At 46.3% G+C, this 21,078-nt stretch overlaps 1 protein-coding gene across 3 annotated transcripts in view; it reads left to right on the top strand.

The window, feature by feature from the left end:
• The window catches only part of PPP2R5D (protein phosphatase 2 regulatory subunit B'delta), a 374,106-nt gene that overhangs the window by 237,547 nt on the left and 115,481 nt on the right, over positions 1-21,078 (top strand). For all 3 annotated transcript variants that reach the window (XM_029592779.1, XM_029592780.1, XM_029592781.1), the window contains exon 13: positions 9,081-9,182. In XM_029592779.1, the coding sequence (XP_029448639.1) occupies positions 9,081-9,182 (102 nt within the window). The remainder of the gene's footprint in view (positions 1-9,080; positions 9,183-21,078) is intronic.

Here is a 21,078-nt window from a genome sequence, read left to right on the forward strand (position 1 = left end):
CTGTTTTTATGATTATTACCTGATGTCAGGGGGGGAAGGGGATTAATTATAAGACGTTAAAGTAAGTCTGTAACGGTGTACATGCACTTGTGGTTTGCTGCCATACTTGGTATATTGTTAATGCTTCCTTATACACTATGTTAAATGGCAATTGTTGTAATCTTTTACTTACTGGAAAACCTTAATAAAACTGTTTAAATAAAAATTTAAAAAAACTATCTTATACTTTGAGGCTTTCCATTGATTGTCCGAAAGGTTTAACTGATGATTTGCTCAGTTTGTGATATTATCTTGTTTGTTTTTTTATATTGTAATTGTAAAATATGGAATATGCCTAGCACGTGAAGTTTGTTATATGTGGACTATAAGTTTAATAAATAGATATATAAAAATAGAAATAGATATGCGCCTTCTCAGCCATGCATGTCACTGCATCCTACAAAATTCCCCTTGGGAAATCTTTCCTGTCTTGCATAGAAGTCCAGCGTACTCGTAGGGAACACCCTGAGTAAATCTGTGTTGTCTTTTAAATGCGCCGTTGATGACTGGAACAGTTCTAGGTGCCTTTCCAAATAAAAGGTGTACACGTCTGTTTAGGTCCCTGAAAAGGTTTTGGAAAACTCAAGAAGTAGTTTGGAGAATATGTACCCAAGTCTCAGGAGAGTAGTCATTTTCACAGATACTGTTCTTCCAAACCATGAAACATGGAAGGGAAGCTATGCTTTCAGATTTGAAAATGGTTGTTCCCTGTACGTACTAGGATCAGTCCAGACCGTGGGTTATGTCCCCCGTCCAGCAGATGGAGTCAGAGCAAACTTCCAGGGGTGCTGACATATAAGCCTGTGCACCCCCTAGGGATCCTCAGTATCTCTCTGACTCCAGCAGATGTGAGTGGGGGAACCTTTGCTTCCCCAGTGTGTGGCTTTTGCTACATTTTTTACTCTCTCCTATTTCTTCTTTGACTGGATCAAGCGGACCTGGGCTGCTAAATTTATTAAAAAAAAAAAAAAAAAAAAAAGGGGAACATTTTTTTTCCTATCACTTCAGGGAGCCTGGAGCCCTGCCCGGGCCTCCCTGTCCTTGTCAGCTTGCCAGCGGGACTGGGTATGTTTTCTTGCCTACCTGTTTCTCCCTTTTCTCCTCCCTTCCGGCGGTGAGTTTGTGTGGAATTTTTTTTACAGGATCGCCGTCGGACGGCTTAGGTGGATGCTGGTGGGGCCAGCCTCTCCCCTCCGGCGCGCCGCGATTCGCACTCCCTCCCCCTCGGCCCCGCGACGTTTCATTCCCCGGGGCCGCGGCAGCAGGGAAGTCTCATTCCCCTGCTGCTCCTACGGGGAGGGTGCCTGGTTGAGCCTGGGCGGACGAGCTCGCTCCTCCCGCGGCGCGCAGTGCTCAGCTCCGGCCTAGGGGCGGTCGCTGAGGGGAATCTTCGTTCCGGCCGCGCGCCATGCAGCGCTCTAAGGGGTCTCCCGGCCCCGACCCGGGGCAGGGCGGATCGCGAGACGGGTCCTCCGGGGTTGGCCTCCCCGGGGGAGAGACCGGATCGGCTTCCCCGACTTTTTCGCCGGCATGCTCCGATCGCCGCGGCTCCAGGGGAAAGGCCCCGCCCCCTTCGTTGGCGGGAGCGGCGGCCATCTTAGAGCTGGAGAGCGCGGCTGATTCGGAGGCGGAGGAGTCCCCACATGGTTTTTCGCCGCGTTTCAGGCCGATACCAGCGCCATCGTCCCCCTCCATCGCTGCGGGCCCCTCCACGGACCTCTCGCTCGCAGTCCCTCCACCGGCAGGGGGGTTTACGGCGGATTTTGTCCTTTTGATGCACCAGGCGTACCTCCAAAGCCTGCAGCCGGCGGGGGGATCCCCAGGGGGTGCTCCAGCGAACCCCACGCCCGCGAAGATTCCCCGACTTATGGGGGGGGGGCCAATCCAGCGCCATCTGGGGGTGGCCATAAGACGCTCCTGGCTCTCCCACCCAGCGGAGTGGATCCAACGCAGGACCCTGGGAACGATCCGGCCTCCACGGCTGACGATGACTCGCTCCTGGCAGCGCACCTGGAGTGTGACGACCCACGGGTGCTCCGGATCTTCCGTAAGGAGGAGCTGTCGGACCTCATCCCACACGTCCTCCAGGAATTGGATCTCGATCCGCCCGTCGAACCGCCGGGGCCCCCAGCCCCCTCCGTAGCCTCCGCTAGTTCAAAAGGGGACCCGGTCCTGGCGGGCTTACGTCCTCTGGCGCGAACGTTCCCGATTCATGAGTCGTTCCTCCATCTTTTGGTGCGGGAGTGGGACACGCCGGAGGCCTCTCTCAGAGTGGGCAGAGCAATGGACAAACTCTACCCTCTTCCCGGCGACTTCTTGGATCTGCTTAAAGTACCCAAGGTCGACTCGGCAGTCTCTGCCGTCACGAAGAGGACCACAATTCCCGTGACAGGGGGAACGGCCCTCCGGGATGTACAGGACAGAAAGCTGGAAGTCTGCCTCAAAAAGATTTTCGAGGTCTCGGCGCTGGGGGTCCGTGCTGCTATCTGTGGCTCCCTTACCCAGCGAGCCGGACTTCGGTGGGTGCAGCAGCTCCTGACTTCACAGCAACTACCACCGGAAGAAGCGGCGCAAGCGGACCGGCTGGAGGCCGTCATTGCCTACGGGGCTGATGCCCTCCACGATTTACTGCGAGTCCTGGCAAGGACCATGGTTTCGGCTGTTTCCGCCAGGCGCCTGCTGTGGCTTCGTAATTGGGCGGCGGACGCTTCGTCCAAATCCAGCCTAGGGTCTCTACCTTTCAAGGGTAGGTTCCTCTTCGGTGAGGATCTTGACCAGATCATCAAATCCCTGGGGGAAAATTCCGTACACAGGTTGCCCGAGGACCGCCAGCGGTCGTATCGTCCGTCTACTTCCTTCTCCAGGAATCGGTCCCGCTCTCAATGGCGATTTCGGGGTTCCAGGTCTCAGGGGCCGAGAAATCCCTCGAACAGGTCTCAGTCATGGACTCGGTCCTTTCGGGGCCGCAGACCACCCAGGGACTCCTCGGCTCCGGGCCCCTCCGGCAAGTCTACCCAATGATGTCAGGCCGGCTCACTCCCCCCTCCCGAGGATCGGAGGACGACTAGCCTGGTTTTACGAGGAGTGGGCCAACATCACCACGGACCAATGGGTCCTAGACATTCTAAGGCAAGGCTACGCTTTGGATTTGCGGTATCCCCCCAAAGAAAGATTCGTCTTCTCACCCTGCGGGGCGAGTCACAAGCGAGTGGGAGTACAAAGCACACTGCACCGTCTCCTAGCCCTGGGGGCCATCTCACCCGTCCCCTCCGGAGAAGTGGGCTCGGGTCATTATTCCATTTACTTCGTGGTGCCCAAGAAAGATGGATCCTTTCGTCCCATCTTAGACCTCAAGGAAGTCAACAAGGCCCTCCGGATACCCCGGTTCCGTATGGAAACTCTTCGGTCAGTCATCGCGGCGGTTCATCAGGGGGAGTTTCTGGCCTCCCTGGATCTGACGGAGGCTTACTTACACATTCCGATCCACCCGGTCCATCACCGGCTCCTCCGCTTCAAGATACTGGATCAACACTTCCAGTTCCAGGCCCTCCCTTTCGGGTTGGCAACGGCGCCCAGGACGTTCACCAAGATAATGGTGGTTGTGGCGGCCGCGCTCCGAAGAGAGGGGATTTTAGTACATCCATACCTGGACGACTGGCTCATCCGAGCGAAGACCTTCTCTCAAGGGCGGCAAGCAGTCGACAGGGTGGTCGGTTTTCTGCAGTCTCTCGGCTGGGTAGTCAACTTCGGCAAGAGCAGTCTCCTTCCGTCGCAGCAGTTGGACTTCCTGGGCGCGCGCTTCGACACCGCTCAAGGCAAGTAAAATACTGCACAGAGCGGCAGTAGCCACAGAGGCATTCACGGAGCGGGATGCCAGTGGCCAGTGGTAGGTGTCCACCTTCACGGAGCGGAAGGATGGAGGGCTGTCATCTCCCAATTAAATAAATAATAAAAAAACCCAGGGATGGGATCCATCAGTTCTAGAGGACGCATATAAAGAGCAGGTAGTAAAACACTGCATGGAGCGGCAGTAGCCACAGAGGCATTAACGGAGCGGGATGCCAGTGGCCGGTGGTAGGTGTCCACCTTCACAGAGTAGAAGGATGAAGGGCATCCATCTCCCAATTAAAAAAAGAAAAGAAAAAAAGAAAAAAAAACAGGGATGGGTTCATGGGCTTATAGGTATTACCAATTATTAGGCTTTTCAATATTTGATGATAGTTAATGTGACTTTCAAGGCATTCTTCACTTTCGGTGCATGTCCGGCATGACTCCTTGCTTCAATGACAGGGGAAAAGAAAAACTGAAACTTCACACATTTCCAGCATTGCCCTCTGCTTCATGGCAGAGAGCTATGCTGCCGCTTACCCAACTAATCAAACTTAATATTTCACTTGGAAGCAGCTCCAGCACTGCTCTCTACATTAATGGTGGGGGTGAAAAGGGAATTAGAACATAAGGTTACTAAGAGCCAAGAGAAACAGTTAAGTATGAGAACAAATGTGTGAAGCTTGCTGGGCAGACTGGATGGACCGGTTGGTCTTCTTCTGCCGTCATTTCTATGTTTCTATGTTTCTTGCGGCCGGACAAGGCCCAGATGCTCAGAGAGCAAATTTGCAACTTTGCCGCTCTCCCAGTTCCAACAGCGAGGGATTATCTGCAGATCCTGGGATCGATGGCTTTCTCCATCAACCTAGTGCCGTGGGCCTTTGCACACCTGAGGCCCCTGCAGATGGCGCTACTCTCGAGGTGGAAACCGGTCTCGCAGGACTATCAGGCGATCCTACCCCTTCCGCCGGCGGCCAGACTCAGCCTTCGTTGGTGGCTGGACCCCAGGAACTTGGCACAGGGGTGCCCCCTGGAGTCGCCGGAGTGGATCGTGGTCACTACCGATGCCAGTTTGACCGGCTGGGGGGCCGTGTGTCTCCGAAGCTCGGCACAGGGGCAGTGGACTCAGGAACAGAAGGCCTGGTCGATCAACCGCCTGGAGACCAGGGCAGTCCGGTTGGCTCTCATTCAATTCCTGCCCCTCATCCGACAGCGGGCGGTCCGCGTTCTCTCGGACAATGCGACCACGGTAGCCTACATCAACCGTCAGGGAGGCACCAAGAGCCCGGGTGTGGCCGTCGAAGCGGCCCGTCTCATGGCCTGGGCGGAGCAGTTCCTCGACCGCCTAGCGGCCTCCCACATCGCAGGTGTGGACAATATTCAGGCAGACTACCTGAGTCGGCAGACGCTGGACCCAGGGGAATGGGCTCTCTCCGACGAGGCAATGTCGCTCATCACTCGGCGCTGGGGAACGCCCGCCATGGATCTCATGGCGACGGCTTGCAATACAAAGGCCCCGCGGTTCTACAGTCGCAGAAGGGACCACGGGGCGGAAGGAGTGGACGCCCTGGTTCTACCTTGGCCCCCTCGTCTTCGGCTGTACGTCTTTCCTCCGTGGCCTCTGGTGGGCAAGGTGGTGCGGAAGATAGAGGATCATCCAGGGCAGGTCATCCTGGTGGCGCCAGAGTGGCCGCGGCGTCCGTGGTTTGCGGATCTCCTCAACTTGGTAGTGGACGGACCTCTACGATTGTCACACCTCCCGCGGCTGCTCCATCAGGGTCCGGTATTTTCGGACCAGGCGGAACACTTTTGTCTCGCGGCTTGGCTTTTGAGAGGCAGAGTCTCCTGCGCAAAGGATACACAGTAACCGTGGTAGACACGCTGCTCAAGGCGCGTAAGACCTCCACTTCAGTCGCCTATGTACGGGTCTGGAAGGTGTTTGAGATCTGGTGTGCCGGGCACGGAGCATCCGCGACCACACCTTCGCTCCGTCAGGTCCTAGCCTTTCTCCAGGAGGGCTTGGAGAAGGGCCTCTCCTACAACTCCCTGCGTGTGCAAGTCTCGGCTCTAGCCTCTCTGGCTCGTACCACGGGGCAACCTGACCTTTCGTCTCATCCGGACGTCTCGCGCTTCCTCAAGGGAGTCAAACACCTGCGGCCGCCGGTGCGGCATCCCTATCCCTCCTGGAATCTCAACCTGGTTCTCCGCCTCCTTGGACAGGCTCCCTACGAACCACTGCGGCAGGCCTCCCTCAAAGATGTCACACTTAAGACGGTGTTCCTGGTCGCCATAGCCTCGGCGAGACGCATCTCCGAGCTTCAGGCGCTCTCGTGCCGGGAACCATTTCTACGCTTCACGGATTCGGGAGTTTCTATTCGTACGGTGCCTTCTTTCCTACCTAAAGTGGTGTCGTCCTTCCACTTGAACCAGTGGGTGGAGTTGCCGGCCTTCCCGTCGGATGCGCCTCAGGCCCTCCGGCGTCTCGATGTGAAGCGCTCTCTGCTGCACTACTTGGAAGTGACCAATGAGTTCCGGGCTTCCGACCATCTCTTTGTGCTTTGGTCCGGCAATAAGAAAGGACGGCAAGCGTCTAAGACGACTATCGCACGTTGGCTCAAGGATGCGGTTTCCTCGGCCTACATCGGTGCCGGGAAGGCGCCCCCGGAGGGAGTCCGGGCTCATTCGTTGCGTGCCCTGGCCACGTCCCGGGCAGAGTCTCAGCATGTTCCCATTCAGGAAATCTGTCGCGCGGCGACATGGAAGTCGCTGCATACCTTCTCGAAGCATTACCGGTTGCAACTACCGGTAGGTGATTCGGGTTCCTTTGGAGACAGGGTTCTTCGAGCAGGGTCTTCAGGGACCCACCCGGTTTAGGGAAGCTTTGGTACATCCCACGGTCTGGACTGATCCTAGTACGTACAGGGAAAAGAAAATTATTCCTTACCTGCTAATTTTCGTTCCTGTAGTACTTAGGATCAGTCCAGACGCCCGCCCGTGGTTGCTAAGTGCTGGTCAGACGCCTGCTCGTGTACGTTTTTTACCCTCTGTCTCTCATATTTCTACATCCTGATGTTTGTGTTGTTACTTAGTTCTTTCACAGTTCGCATTGCAAGTTGCATTGGTTATTTGTGTTCTGTGGTTACAATTTGTCTGGCGCTTGATCCTTCCTACTTTCCTGTCTAGTATTTCTGGCTCTAGGCTTTGATATTCTCGATACTGAGGATCCCTAGGGGGTGCACAGGCTTATATGTCAGCACCCCTGGAAGTTTGCTCTGACTCCATCTGCTGGACGGGGGACATAACCCACGGTCTGGACTGATCCTAAGTACTACAGGAACGAAAATTAGCAGGTAAGGAATAATTTTCTTATAAATCAAGGAGGATGTTTTATTTATTTATTGTGTTCATATTCCACTTTTCACAGCACATCAAAGTGGATTACATTCAGGTACTGTAGGTATTTCCCTATCCCCAGAGGGCTTACAGTCTAAGGGCCAGATTTTCAAAGGGGTACGCGCGTAAGATACAAGAGGTAGAGGGGGTTAGATAGGGCGGGGGGGTGGGTTAGGTAGGAGAAAGGAGGGGAAGGTGGGGGGAGGCGGAAGGAAAGTTCCCTCCGAGGCCGCTCCGATTTTGGGCAGTCTGGCGCTCGTCGACCCCGGATTTTAATGGATATGCGTAGCTATGCGCGTATCTATTAAAATTCCGCGTACTCTTGTTTGTGCCTGGTGCGCGAACAAAAGTACGCGCAGGCGCAGATTTATAAAATCTACCCCTAAATTTGTACCTGAGGCAATGGAGGGTAAAATGACTTGCCCAAGGTGCAACAGCAGGACTTGAACCCTGGTCTCCTGGTTCATAGCCCCCACTGCTCTAACCACTAGGCTACTCCTCCACTCTGTTGCTCTATCAAATTATTAGAAATATTAACACAGAAGTATTTCTGTGAGCTATTGCTTCAGCTTGGAGAAGAGACGACTGAGGGGGGATATGATAGAGGTGTTTAAAATCATGAGAGGTCTAGAACGGGTAGATGTGAATCGGTTATTTACTCTTTCGGATAGTAGAAAGACTAGGGGACACTCCATGAAGTTAGCATGGGGCACATTTAAAACTAATCGGAGAAAGTTCTTTTTTACTCAACGCACAATTAAACTCTGGAATTTGTTACCAGAGGATGTGGTTAGTGCAGTTAGTATAGCTTTGTTTAAAAAAGGATTGGATAAGTTCTTGGAGGAGAAGTCCATTACCTGCTATTAAGTTCACTTAGGGGCGGATTTTAAAAGGCGCGCGAATAGCCTACTTTTGTTTGCGCTCCAGGCGCAAACAAAAGTACGCTGGATTTTAGTGGATACGCCCGGAGCCGCGCGTATCCACTAAAATCCTGGATCGGCGCGCGCAAGGCTATGAATTTTGTATAGCCGGCGCGCGCCGAGCCGCGCAGCCTACCCCGTTCCCTCCGAGGCCGCTCCGAAATCGGAGCGGCCTCGGAGGGAACTTTCCTTTGCCCTCCCCTCACCTTCCCCTACCTAACCCACCCGCCCGGCCCTGTCTAAGCCCCCCCCTTACCTTTGTTGGGGGATTTACGCCTCCCAGAGGGAGGCGTAAATCCCCGCGCGCCAGCGGGCCTCCTGTGCGCCGGGCCGCGACCTGGGGGCGGGTACGGAGGGCGCGGCCATGCCCCCGGGCCGTAGCCACACCCCCGTACCCGCCCCCAAAACGCTGCCGACACGCTCCCGAAACGCCGCGACGACCGGGCCCACCCCCGACACGCCCCCCCTCCGAGAACCCCGGGACTTACGCGAGTCCCGGGGCTCTGCGCGCGCCGGGAGGCCTATGTAAAATAGGTTTCCCGGCGCGCAGGGCCCTGCTCGCGTAAATCCGCCCGGTTTTGGGCGGATTTACGCGAGCAGGGCTCTGAAAATCCGCCCCTTAGAGAATAGCCACTGCCATTAGCAATGGTTACATGGAATAGACTTAGTGTTTGGGTACTTGCCAGGTTCTTATGGCCTGGATTGGCCACTGTTGGAAACAGGATGCTGGGCTTGATGGACCCTTGGTCTGACCCAGTATGGCATGTTCTTATGTTCTTATGTTCTTATTTATAGGGAAATTCTTCTTGTCTGTCACCTCTCACTCTTGTTCTGTTACCTCTCTATCCACCCTCACTTTCTGTGACCTCTCTCTCTCTCTCTCTCTCGTTTATTGTGCAGAACAATTCACGGTCTGATCTACAATGCCCTGAAGCTCTTCATGGAGATGAACCAGAAGCTCTTTGATGACTGTTCCCAGCAGTACAAGACGGAGCGGCAGAAGTGCGTATTTACTCTGACTCCTAGTGATGTGCAGGCTGCAGCTCTAACCTCGTTGGGCGTCTGCAGCTTGACATGGGCCTAGGGAGATCCCTTAGATGCTTGGTTGGGAACCAGTGGTTGGTTCAGAAAGCACTGGAGTATCTCATCTGTTCACAATTGTTCAGGAGACTAGAAAGAACTTTATAAATTGTAGGGGGCACTTTGAGCCTCAGGAGGGGATGGGAAGGAGTAGGCCAACTGCTCTAAACCCAAGAAGGACTGGAAAGGAGGAGGCACAGATCTCTAATCCCCAGGGACAGACTGGGAAGGCACTGAAAGAGCACCCTTATCCTCAGGAGGGGCTTAGAAGGAGAAAAAGTGTACTTTTATTTGTGCGATCATCGGTATTATTGTTTTCCTTAAGCTTGGTTGGATAGATGGATGCCAAATGTAAATAAAAATGTGTAACCGCGCCCTGGTGTGCGTGTCCTATATGGGTATGGCCATAAAAGTATTTGTAAGTTCTTGGGGACAGGAACCCTGACTAGCTCTTTACTGTGCCCCTTTTCCCAGGGTGTGAATTCTTTGACTTGGGGGGAAAGGTTTCCTTTCAGGTCCCAGTGCAGGGGTTGCTAACTTCCTCTTGCTTATTTCTGGGAGAGGGGTCACTTCTCTTCCTGTGTGCTCAAATAACCAGTGGATGCACTGAAGAAAATAGTTGCAGATGGCACAATAAATGTTTCCAACAGCACAGTCTCTCTTCTCTTAATTACAGGTATTCTCTCTGTGCAGGAATCTTTAAGTAGCTAAGGGATTCTGTCAGCCTCCTGGGTTACATGAGATGCAGGGAAACTTTAAGTGAGCAGGAAAGCCAGAAAGTCCTGTCCTTGCACAGAGAGTGATCTCTTTCCTCTCTCCAGGGGCTGAAGACTCTGGATTGGTGTCTCTTTACAGTGCTTGCACTCATGGTTAGTTTCTGCCTCTCTTTGGATTTTTCTCATTCTCGGACTCTCCCTGGAAGCAGGTTTCTTACCCTGCTGCAATGCAGGCAGGAAGGGGCAGCCAAAAATCTTCCTTCTGGATGGTTAAACTTGGTGTCCCTTTTTTCCTTAACCAAATATAACCCTGGAGTTACTCCTCATAACGGGTTAGCAGCTCAGGAGCAGGTTGCTTCTCTATCCCTGTGCGTCCCAGACATAGGCTGCCCCATGCCCTGAATCCAAGGGAGGACTAGCTGTCCACAGAAAGCTTAAAATCCCAAAAATGACCTGGAGGACTATCAAACCAGCTAGGGAGTAGGCTGGCAGCGCCAACTTCCTGATCCTGGTCAGGAGTCCCAGGCTGGATTAGCCAGTTCCCTCTGACTGGGCCTAAAAAGCACAAAAAAGGTCATCTCCTGACTAGCTCCTAACTTCCCAGGCTCGCAGTAGGGAGCTGCTAAAAGCCCCCTAGGGAGGCACCCATTTCCAGGGGCTGAACTTGAATGGATCCTCCCCCTTCTGTCTAGTGCTGCTAACCAAAGAATGCTTCTTGGTTACTTAAGGGGCAGATTCTCTGCCCCGGGAGGAGCTTTCTAAATCTCAGGAAGGGCTGTGAAGGAGCAACTGAAGAGAAAACTCTAAACACCCTAGGGAGGTGTGAGATGGAGCTAGAGGAAATGCTCTTAACCCCAAGAAGGGCTTATTAGGATGGTTAATAAGGGAAGCCTGTAAATGCAGCTATGTTGTGGGGTTATTCTAGGCTCTGTACTAATACAGGCAAATTCCAAAGGAATGTTCTTCCTCTGCCCCCGGCTCATCACATGAGATTGCAACCTGCTGCCACCTTTTCAGCAGGGCCAGGATGTGCTTCTTGTGTTCCCCATTTTCAGTCACAAATTGGTTAGCTTTTTCTGCTTCGCAGTTCTCCTCCTTGCAATGGATTCCTAAGGAAGTATGTGCAGCGTAATGTTTATCTGGGTTTGGTCGTGCTATAGGAGGAGGTGATTGTGGCTGCAGGAGAGAGATGCAGCCCATCTGGAGTCTTTCCAAGGACAATGGAAGTGCTCCCACTTAAAGACTGGCTTGTCCAGTAGAGGGGAAGGGAGATACCAGGAGACAGGGTGGGTAAATCATAAAGACAAAGAGGTTATCTAATATGTAGACTGCTTAAGGGTTATTCCATTGGTGGGAGCAAATTATGGCTCTTCCAGTGGCATGCTGAATTTAAGGGTCATTTATATCCCAAATCCCCATTTTATAAATGGAGCTTGTCCAAACACTAACAGCTTTTACTGCAGCCTTTGCCAATGAATCCAAGAGTTTAATTATGCAGTGTAAAAATGATTTTCTCCTATTTGTTTTAAATGTACTACCTAGTAATTTCATTGCATGTCCCGTAGGCTTTGTACTTTTTGAAAAAATAAACTGATTTGTGTTTACTCATTCCAGTCTACTCATTTTATAGACTTCTATCTTATCTCTTCTCAGCCGTCTCTTTTCCAAGCTGAAGAGTCCTAACCTCTTTAGCCTTTCTTCATAGGAGAATTGTTCCATCCCCTTTATCATCTTGGTTGCCCTTCTCTATACCTTTTCTAATTCTACTATATATTTTTCACGAGATGTGGTGACCAGAACAGCACACAATACTCAAGATGAGGATGCACCATGAAGTGATACAGAGGCATTATGATATTCTCTGTTTTATTCTCCATTCCTTTCCTAATAATCCCCAGCATTCTGTTTGTGTATGATATATGAACACAAGATGAGGTCGCACCATGGAGTGATACAGAGGCATTATGATATTCTCTGTTTTATTCTCCATTCCTTTCCTGATAATCCCCAGCATTCTGTTTGTGTATGATATATGAACACAAGATGAGGATGCACCATGGAGTGATACAGAGACATTATGATATTCTCTGTTTTATTCTCCATTCCTTTCCTAATAATCCCCAGCATTCTGTTTGTGTATGATATATGAACACAAGATGAGGATGCACCATGGAGTGATACAGAGACATTATGATATTCTCTGTTTAATTCTCCATTCCTTTCCTAATAATCCCCAGCATTCTGTTTGTGTATGATATATGAACACAAGATGAGGATGCACCATGGAGTGATACAGAGACATTATGATATTCTCTGTTTTATTCTCCATTCCTTTCCTAATAATCCCCAGCATTCTGTTTGTGTATGATATATGAAGACAAGATGAGGATGCACCATGGAGTGATACAGAGACATTATGATATTCTCTGTTTTATTCTCCATTCCTTTCCTAATAATCCCCAGCATTCTGTTTGTGTATGATATATGAACACAAGATGAGGATGCACCATGGAGTGATACAGAGACATTATGATATTCTCTGTTTTATTCTCCATTCCTTTCCTAATAATCCCCAGCATTCTGTTTGTGTATGATATATGAACACAAGATGAGGATGCACCATGGAGTGATACAGAGACATTATGATATTCTCTGTTTTATTCTCCATTCCTGTCCTAATAATCCCCAACATTCTGTTTGTGTATGATATATGAACACAAGATGAGGATGCACCATGGAGTGATACAGAGGCATTAGGATATTCTCTGTTTTATTCTCCATTCCTTTCCTAATAATCCCCAGCTTTCTGTTTGTGTATGATATATGAACATACACAAGGCGTTTGACAAAGTCCCTCATGAGAGGCTTCTACGAAAACTAAAAAGTCATGGGATAGGAGGCGATGTCCTTTCGTGGATTACAAACTGGTTAAAAGACAGGAAACAGAGAGTAGGACTAAATGGTCAATATTCTCAGTGGAAAAGGGTAAACAGTGGAGTGCCTCAGGGATCTGTACTTGGACCGGTGCTTTTCAATATATATATAAATGATCTGGAAAGGAATACGATGAGTGATGTTATCAAATTTGCAGATGATACAAAATTATTCAGAGTAGTTAAATCACAAGCAGACTGTGATACATTACAGGAGGACCTTGCAAGACTGGAAGATTGGGCATCCAAATGGCAGATGAAATTTAATGTGGACAAGTGCAAGGTGTTGCATATAGGGAAAAATAACCCTAGCTGTAGTTACACGATGTTAGGTTCCATATTAGGAGCTACCACCCAAGAAAGAGATCTAGGCGTCATAGTGGATAACACATTGAAATCGTCGGTTCAGTGTGCTGCAGCAGTCAAAAAAGCAAATAAAATGTTAGGAATTATTAGGAAGGGAATGGTTAATAAAACGGAAAATGTCATAATGCCTCTATATCGCTCCATGGTGAGACCACACCTTGAATACTGTGTACAATTCTGGTCGCCGTATCTCAAAAAAGATATAGTTGCAATGGAGAAGGTACAGAGAAGGGCAACCAAAATGATAAAGGGGATGGAACAGCTCCCCTATGAGGAAAGGCTGAAGAGGTTAGGGCTGTTCAGCTTGGAGAAGAGACGGCTGAGGGGGGATATCATAGAGGTCTTTAAGATCATGAGAGGTCTTGAACGAGTAGATGTGACTCGGTTATTTACACTTTCGAATAATAGAAGGACTAGGGGGCATTCCATGAAGTTAGCAAGTAGCACATTTAAGACTAATCGGAGAAAATTCTTTTTCACTCAACGCACAATAAATCTCTGGAATTTGTTGCCAGAGGATGTGGTTAGTGCAGTTAGTGTAGCTGGGTTCAAAAAAGGTTTGGATAAGTTCTTGGAAGAGAAGTCCATTAACTGCTATTAATCAAGTTTACTTAGGGAATAGTCACTGCTATTAATTGCATCAGTAGCATGGGATCTTCTAGGTGTTTGGGTAATTGCCAGGTTCTTGTGGCCTGGTTTGGCCTCTGTTGGAAACAGGATGCTGGGCTTGATGGACCCTTGGTCTGACCCAGCATGGCAATTTCTTATGTTCTTATGTTCTTATGAGGATGCACCATGGAGTGATACAGAGACATTATGATATTCTCTGTTTTATTCTCTATTTCTTTCCTAATAATCCCCAGCATTCTGTTTGTGTATGATATATGAACACAAGATGAGGATGCACCATGGAGTGATACAGAGACATTATGATATTCCCTGTTTTATTCTCCATTCCTTTCCTAATAATCCCCAGCATTCTGTTTGTGTATGATATATGAACACAAGATGAGTTTGCACCATGGAGTGATACAGAGGCATTATGATATTCTCTGTTTTATTCTCCATTCCTTTCCTAATAATCCCCAGCATTCTGTTTGTGTATGATATATGAACACAAGATGAGGATGCACCATGGAGTGATACAGAGGCATTATGATATTCTCTGTTTTATTCTCCATTCCTTTCCTAATAATCCCTAGCATTCTGTTTGTGTATGATATATGAACACAAGATGAGGATGCACAATGGTGTGATACAGAGGCATTATGATATTCTCTGTTTTATTCTCCATTCCTTTCCTGAATAATCCCCAGCATTCTGTTTGTGTATGATATATGAACACAAGATGAGGATGCACCATGGAGTGATACAGAGGCATTAAGATATTCTCTGTTTATTCTCCATTCCTTTCCTAATAATCCCCAGCATTCTGTTTGTGTATGATATATGAACACAAGATGAGGATGCACCATGGAGTGATACAGAGGCATTAAGATATTCTCTGTTTTATTCTCCATTCCTTTCCTAATAATCCCCAGCATTCTGTTTGTGTATGATATATGAACACAAGATGAGGATGCACCATGGAGTGATACAGAGGCATTATGATATTCTCTGTTTTATTCTCCATTCCTTTCCTAATGTTCCCCAGCATTCTGTTTGTGTATGATATATGAACACAAGATGAGGATGCACCATGGAGCAATACAGAGGCATTATGATATTCTCTGTTTTATTCTCCATTCCTTTCCTAATAATCCCCAGCATTCTGTTTGTGTATGATATATGAACACAAGATGAGGTCGCACCATGGAGTGATACAGAGGCATTATGATATTCTTTGTTTATTCTCCATTCCTTTCCTAATAATCCCCAGCATTCTGTTTGTGTATGATATATGAACACAAGATGAGGATGCACCATGGAGTAATACAGAGACATTATGATATTCTCTGTTTTATTCTCCATTCCTTTCCTAATAATCCCCAGCATTCTGTTTGTGTATGATATATGAACACAAGATGAGGATGCACCATGGAGTGATACAGAGGCATTATGATATTCTCTGTTTTATTCTCCATTCCTTTCCTAATAATCCCCAGCATTCTGTTTGTGTATGATATATGAACACAAGATGAGGATGCACCATGGAGTGATACAGAGGCATTATGATATTCTCTGTTTTATTCTCCATTCCTTTCCTAATAATCCCCAGCATTCTGTTTGTGTATGATATATGAACACAAGATGAGGATGCACCATGGAGTGATACAGAGACATTATGATATTCTCTGTTTTATTCTCCATTCCTTTCCTAATAATCCCCAGCATTCTGTTTGTGTATGATATATGAACACAAGATGAGGATGCACCATGGAGTGATAAAGAGGCATTATGATATTCTCTGTTTTATTCTCCATTCCTTTCCTAATAATCCCCAGCATTCTGTTTGTGTATGATATATGAACACAAGATGAGGATGCACCATGGAGTGATACAGAGGCATTATGATATTCTCTGTTTTATTCTCCATTCCTTTCCTAATAATCCCCAGCATTCTGTTTGTGTATGATATATGAACACAAGATGAGGATGCACCATGGAGTGATACAGAGGCATTATGATATTCTCTGTTTTATTCTCCATTCCTTTCCTAATAATCCCCAGCATTCTGTTTGTGTATGATATATGAACACAAGATGAGGATGCACCATGGAGTAATACAGAGACATTATGATATTCTCTGTTTTATTCTCCATTCCTTTCCTAATAATCCCTAGCATTCTGTTTGTGTATGATATATGAACACAAGATGAGGATGCACCATGGAGTGATACAGAGGCATTATGATATTCTCTGTTTTATTCTCCATTCCTTTCCTAATAATCCCCAGCATTCTGTTTGTGTATGATATATGAACACAAGATGAGGATGCACCATGGAGCGATACAGAGGCATTATGATATTCTCTGTTTTATTCTCCATTCCTTTCCTAATGATCCCCAGCATTCTGTTTGTGTATGATATATGAACACAAGATGAGGATGCACCATGGAGTGATACAGAGGCATTATGATATTCTCTGTTTATTCTCCATTCCTTCCCTAATAATCCCCAGCATTCTGTTTGTGTATGATATATGAACACAAGATGAGGATGCACCATGGAGTGATACAGAGACATTATGATATTCTCTGTTTTATTCTCCATTCCTTTCCTAATAATCCCCAGCATTCTGTTTGTGTATGATATATGAACACAAGATGAGGATGCACCATGGAGTGATACAGAGGCATTATGATATTCTCTGTTTTATTCTCCATTCCTTTCCTAATAATCCCCAGCATTCTGTTTGTGTATGATATATGAACACAAGATGAGGATGCACCATGGAGTGATACAGAGACATTATGATATTCTCTGTTTTATTCTCCATTCCTTCCCTAATTATCCCCAGCATTCTGTTTGTGTATGATATATGAACACAAGATGAGGATGCACCATGGAGTGATACAGAGACATTATGATATTCTCTGTTTTATTCTCCATTCCTTTCCTAATAATCCCCAGCATTCTGTTTGTGTATGATATATGAACACAAGATGAGGATGCACCATGGAGCGATACAGAGGCATTATGATATTCTCTGTTTTATTCTCCATTCCTTTCCTAATGATCCCCAGGATTCTGTTTGTGTATGATATATGAACACAAGATGAGGATGCACCATGGAGTGATACAGAGACATTATGATATTCTCTGTTTTATTCTCCATTCCTTCCCTAATTATCCCCAGCATTCTGTTTGTGTATGATATATGAACACAAGATGAGGATGCACCATGGAGTGATACAGAGACATTATGATATTCTCTGTTTTATTCTCCATTCCTTTCCTAATAATCCCCAGCATTCTGTTTGTGTATGATATATGAACACAAGATGAGGATGCACCATGGAGCGATACAGAGGCATTATGATATTCTCTGTTTTATTCTCCATTCCTTTCCTAATGATCCCCAGCATTCTGTTTGTGTATGATATATGAACAGAAGATGAGGATGCACCATGGAGTGATACAGAGGCATTATGATATTCTCTGTTTATTCTCCATTCCTTCCCTAATAATCCCCAGCATTCTGTTTGTGTATGATATATGAACACAAGATGAGGATGCACCATGGAGTGATACAGAGACATTATGATATTCTCTGTTTTATTCTCCATTCCTTTCCTAATAATCCCCAGCATTCTGTTTGTGTATGATATATGAACACAAGATGAGGATGCACCATGGAGTGATACAGAGGCATTATGATATTCTCTGTTTTATTCTCCATTCCTTTCCTAATGATCCCCAGCATTCTGTTTGTGTATGATATATGAACACAAGATGAGGATGCACAATGGTGTGATACAGAGGCATTATGATATTCTCTGTTTTATTCTCCATTCCTTTCCTAATAATCCCCAGCATTCTGTTTGTGTATGATATATGAACACAAGATGAGGATGCACCATGGAGTGATACAGAGGCATTATGATATTCTCTGTTTTATTCTCCATTCCTTTCCTAATAATCCCCAGCATTCTGTTTGTGTATGATATATGAACACAAGATGAGGATGCACCATGGAGTAATACAGAGGCATTATGATATTCTCTGTTTTATTCTCCATTCCTTTCCTAATGATCCCCAGCATTCTGTTTGTGTATGATATATGAACACAAGATGAGGATGCACCATGGAGTGATACAGAGGCATTATGATATTCTCTGTTTTATTCTCCATTCCTTTCCTAATAATCCCTAGCATTCTGTTTGTGTATGATATATGAACACAAGATGAGGATGCACCATGGAGTGATACGGGGGCATTATGAAATTCTCTGTTTTATTCTCCATTCCTTTCCTAATAATCCCCAGCATTCTGTTTGTGTATGATATATGAACACAAGATGAGGATGCACCATGGAGTGATACAGAGGCATTATGATATTCTCTGTTTTATTCTCTGTTTTATTCTCCATTCCTTTCCTAATAATCCCCAGCATTCTGTTTGTGTATGATATATGAACACAAGATGAGGATGCACCATGGAGTGATACAGAGGCATTATGATATTCTCTGTTTTATTCTCCATTCCTTTCCTAATAATCCCCAGCATTCTGTTTGTGTATGATATATGAACACAAGATGAGGATGCACCATGGAGTGATACAGAGACATTATGATATTCTCTGTTTTATTCTCCATTCCTTTCCTAATAATCCCCAGCATTCTGTTTGTGTATGATATATGAACACAAGATGAGGATGCACCATGGAGTGATACAGAGGCATTATGATATTCTCTGTTTTATTCTCCATTCCTTTCCTAATAATCCCCAGCATTCTGTTTGTGTATGATATATGAACACAAGATGAGGATGCACCATGGAGTAATACAGAGACATTATGATATTCTCTGTTTTATTCTCCATTCCTTTCCTAATAATCCCCAGCATTCTGTTTGTGTATGATATATGAACACAAGATGAGTATGCACCATGGAGTGATACAGAGGCATTATGATATTCTCTGTTTTATTCTCCATTCCTTTCCTAATAATCCCCAGCATTCTGTTTGTGTATGATATATGAACACAAGATGAGGATGCACCATGGAGTGATACAGAGGCATTATGATATTCTCTGTTTTATTCTCCATTCCTTTCCTAATGATCCCCAGCATTCTGTTTGTGTATGATATATGAACACAAGATGAGGATGCACCATGGAGCAATACAGAGGCATTATGATATTCTCTGTTTTATTCTCCATTCCTTTCCTAATAATCCCCAGCATTCTGTTTGTGTATGATATATGAACACAAGATGAGGATGCACCATGGAGTGATACAGAGGCATTATGATATTCTCTGTTTTATTCTCCATTCCTTTCCTAATAATCCCCAGCATTCTGTTTGTGTATGATATATGAACACAAGATGAGGATGCACCATGGAGTGATACAGAGGCATTATGATATTCTCTGTTTTATTCTCCCTTCCTTTCCTAATAATCCCCAGCATTCTGTTTGTGTATGATATATGAACACAAGATGAGGATGCACCATGGAGTGATACAGAGACATTATGATATTCTCTGTTTATTCTCCATTCCTTTCCTAATAATTTCTAGCGTTCTTTTTGCTCTCTTGGCTGCTGCTCACTGGGCAGAGCATTTCAATATATCTACGATGATGCCTAGATCCTTATCCTGGGTGTTGACTCCTGATGTGGAACCTTGTATTATGTGGCTATAATATAGGTTGCTTTTCTTCTATATGTGTATCACTTTGCACTTATTTATTTGATTTATATTCTGCTTTTTGGCATTTCAAAGCCAAAGGGAAGGTAAAGTGATTGCCCAAGGTTACAAGGAGTGGCAGTGGGGTTTGAATCCTGGTTTGTAGCCCGCTGCTCTAACCACTAAGCTACTCCTCCACTTCACTTGTCCACATTAAATGTCATCTGCCATTTGGATGCCTGGTCTTTAAAGTTTCTCTTGCAATTTCTCACAGTTCTCTTGTGATTTAACAACTTTGAATAATTTTGTATCTGAAAATTGATCACCTCATTCCCATTTGTAGGTCATTTTATAAATGTTATAAAGCAGTGGTCCCAGTACAGATCCCTGGAATATTTCACTATTTAGCTTTCTCTGTTGAGAAAATTGATTTAGCCCTACTCTGTTTTCTGTCTTTTAACCAGTTCCCAATCCACAAACATTGCCTCTTATCCCATGACTCTTTAATTTCCTCAAGAATCTCTCGTGAGGTATTTTCTTAAATGTCTTCTGAAAATCCAGATATACTATATCAACTGTCTCACTTTTATCAACATGTTTGTTTATGTCTTCAAAAAAAATATTGCAAATTTGTGAGGCAAGTCTTCCCTTGGCAAAATCCATATTGACTTAGTCCCGTTAAACTATGACTAGCTATATGTTCAGTAATTTTGTTGGTTATTATAGTTTCTACCATTTTGCCCAGCATTGACATCAGACTCGCCAGTCTGTATTTTCTTGGATCACCCCTGGAACCATTTTTAAAAATTGGCATTAGGTTGGCTGATTTTAATGGCAGTTTACAAATTACTAATAGCAGGTCTGCAATTTCATTTTTCAGCTTGTAGTACAGCCACGCTTTTATAAGTGGCTCTTATTTACAGTAAAAAGAAATTGTTGTAATTGTGGGAGAGCGTTCCTAGGCCATTGCAAAAGAAAATCAACAAATGCATTTATGTTGATATTTTTAGCATAATGGAAGGGAGGAGGAAGAAAGGAGATAAGCAAAAGATCTAGGATCGGGAGGAGGCAAGCGGTCCAGATATGAAGGTACCGAAGAACATAGTTAACTGGGCCAGAGCTTTTCTCAGGATGGTCAGCGTAGTGGGGCAGAATGATCCTGCGCAGTTTGGGCTGATGAGTTATGCCAATACCATCCTCAAGGTGTAATACGAGGGGTGGGTGTGGCTGAACTATGATGAGTGCTTCTGAGACAAAATGGAAGAGAATCAGTTCATGTATTGAGGCATGCAGGACGTAGGACTGTGGCTTAGGCAGATAAAGAGTAAAGCAGCTGACTCGGGCGCACGGGGATCAGCAGGGCAAAAACCTAGCAATTTCCAGTGGAAACACTGAGAGGAGAGGATCACCTTGCTGGTGGCTGAAAGGAATCAGTAAGTTTTTGCTTGGGACATTGACTTTTTTAAAAGTATTGGGGCAAAGTTAACTATTTGGGAATATTATTTAGTGTGTT

The sequence above is a fragment of the Rhinatrema bivittatum genome, chromosome 3 (assembly GCF_901001135.1).
Source record: "Rhinatrema bivittatum chromosome 3, aRhiBiv1.1, whole genome shotgun sequence".
Taxonomy (NCBI): Eukaryota; Metazoa; Chordata; class Amphibia; order Gymnophiona; family Rhinatrematidae; genus Rhinatrema; species Rhinatrema bivittatum.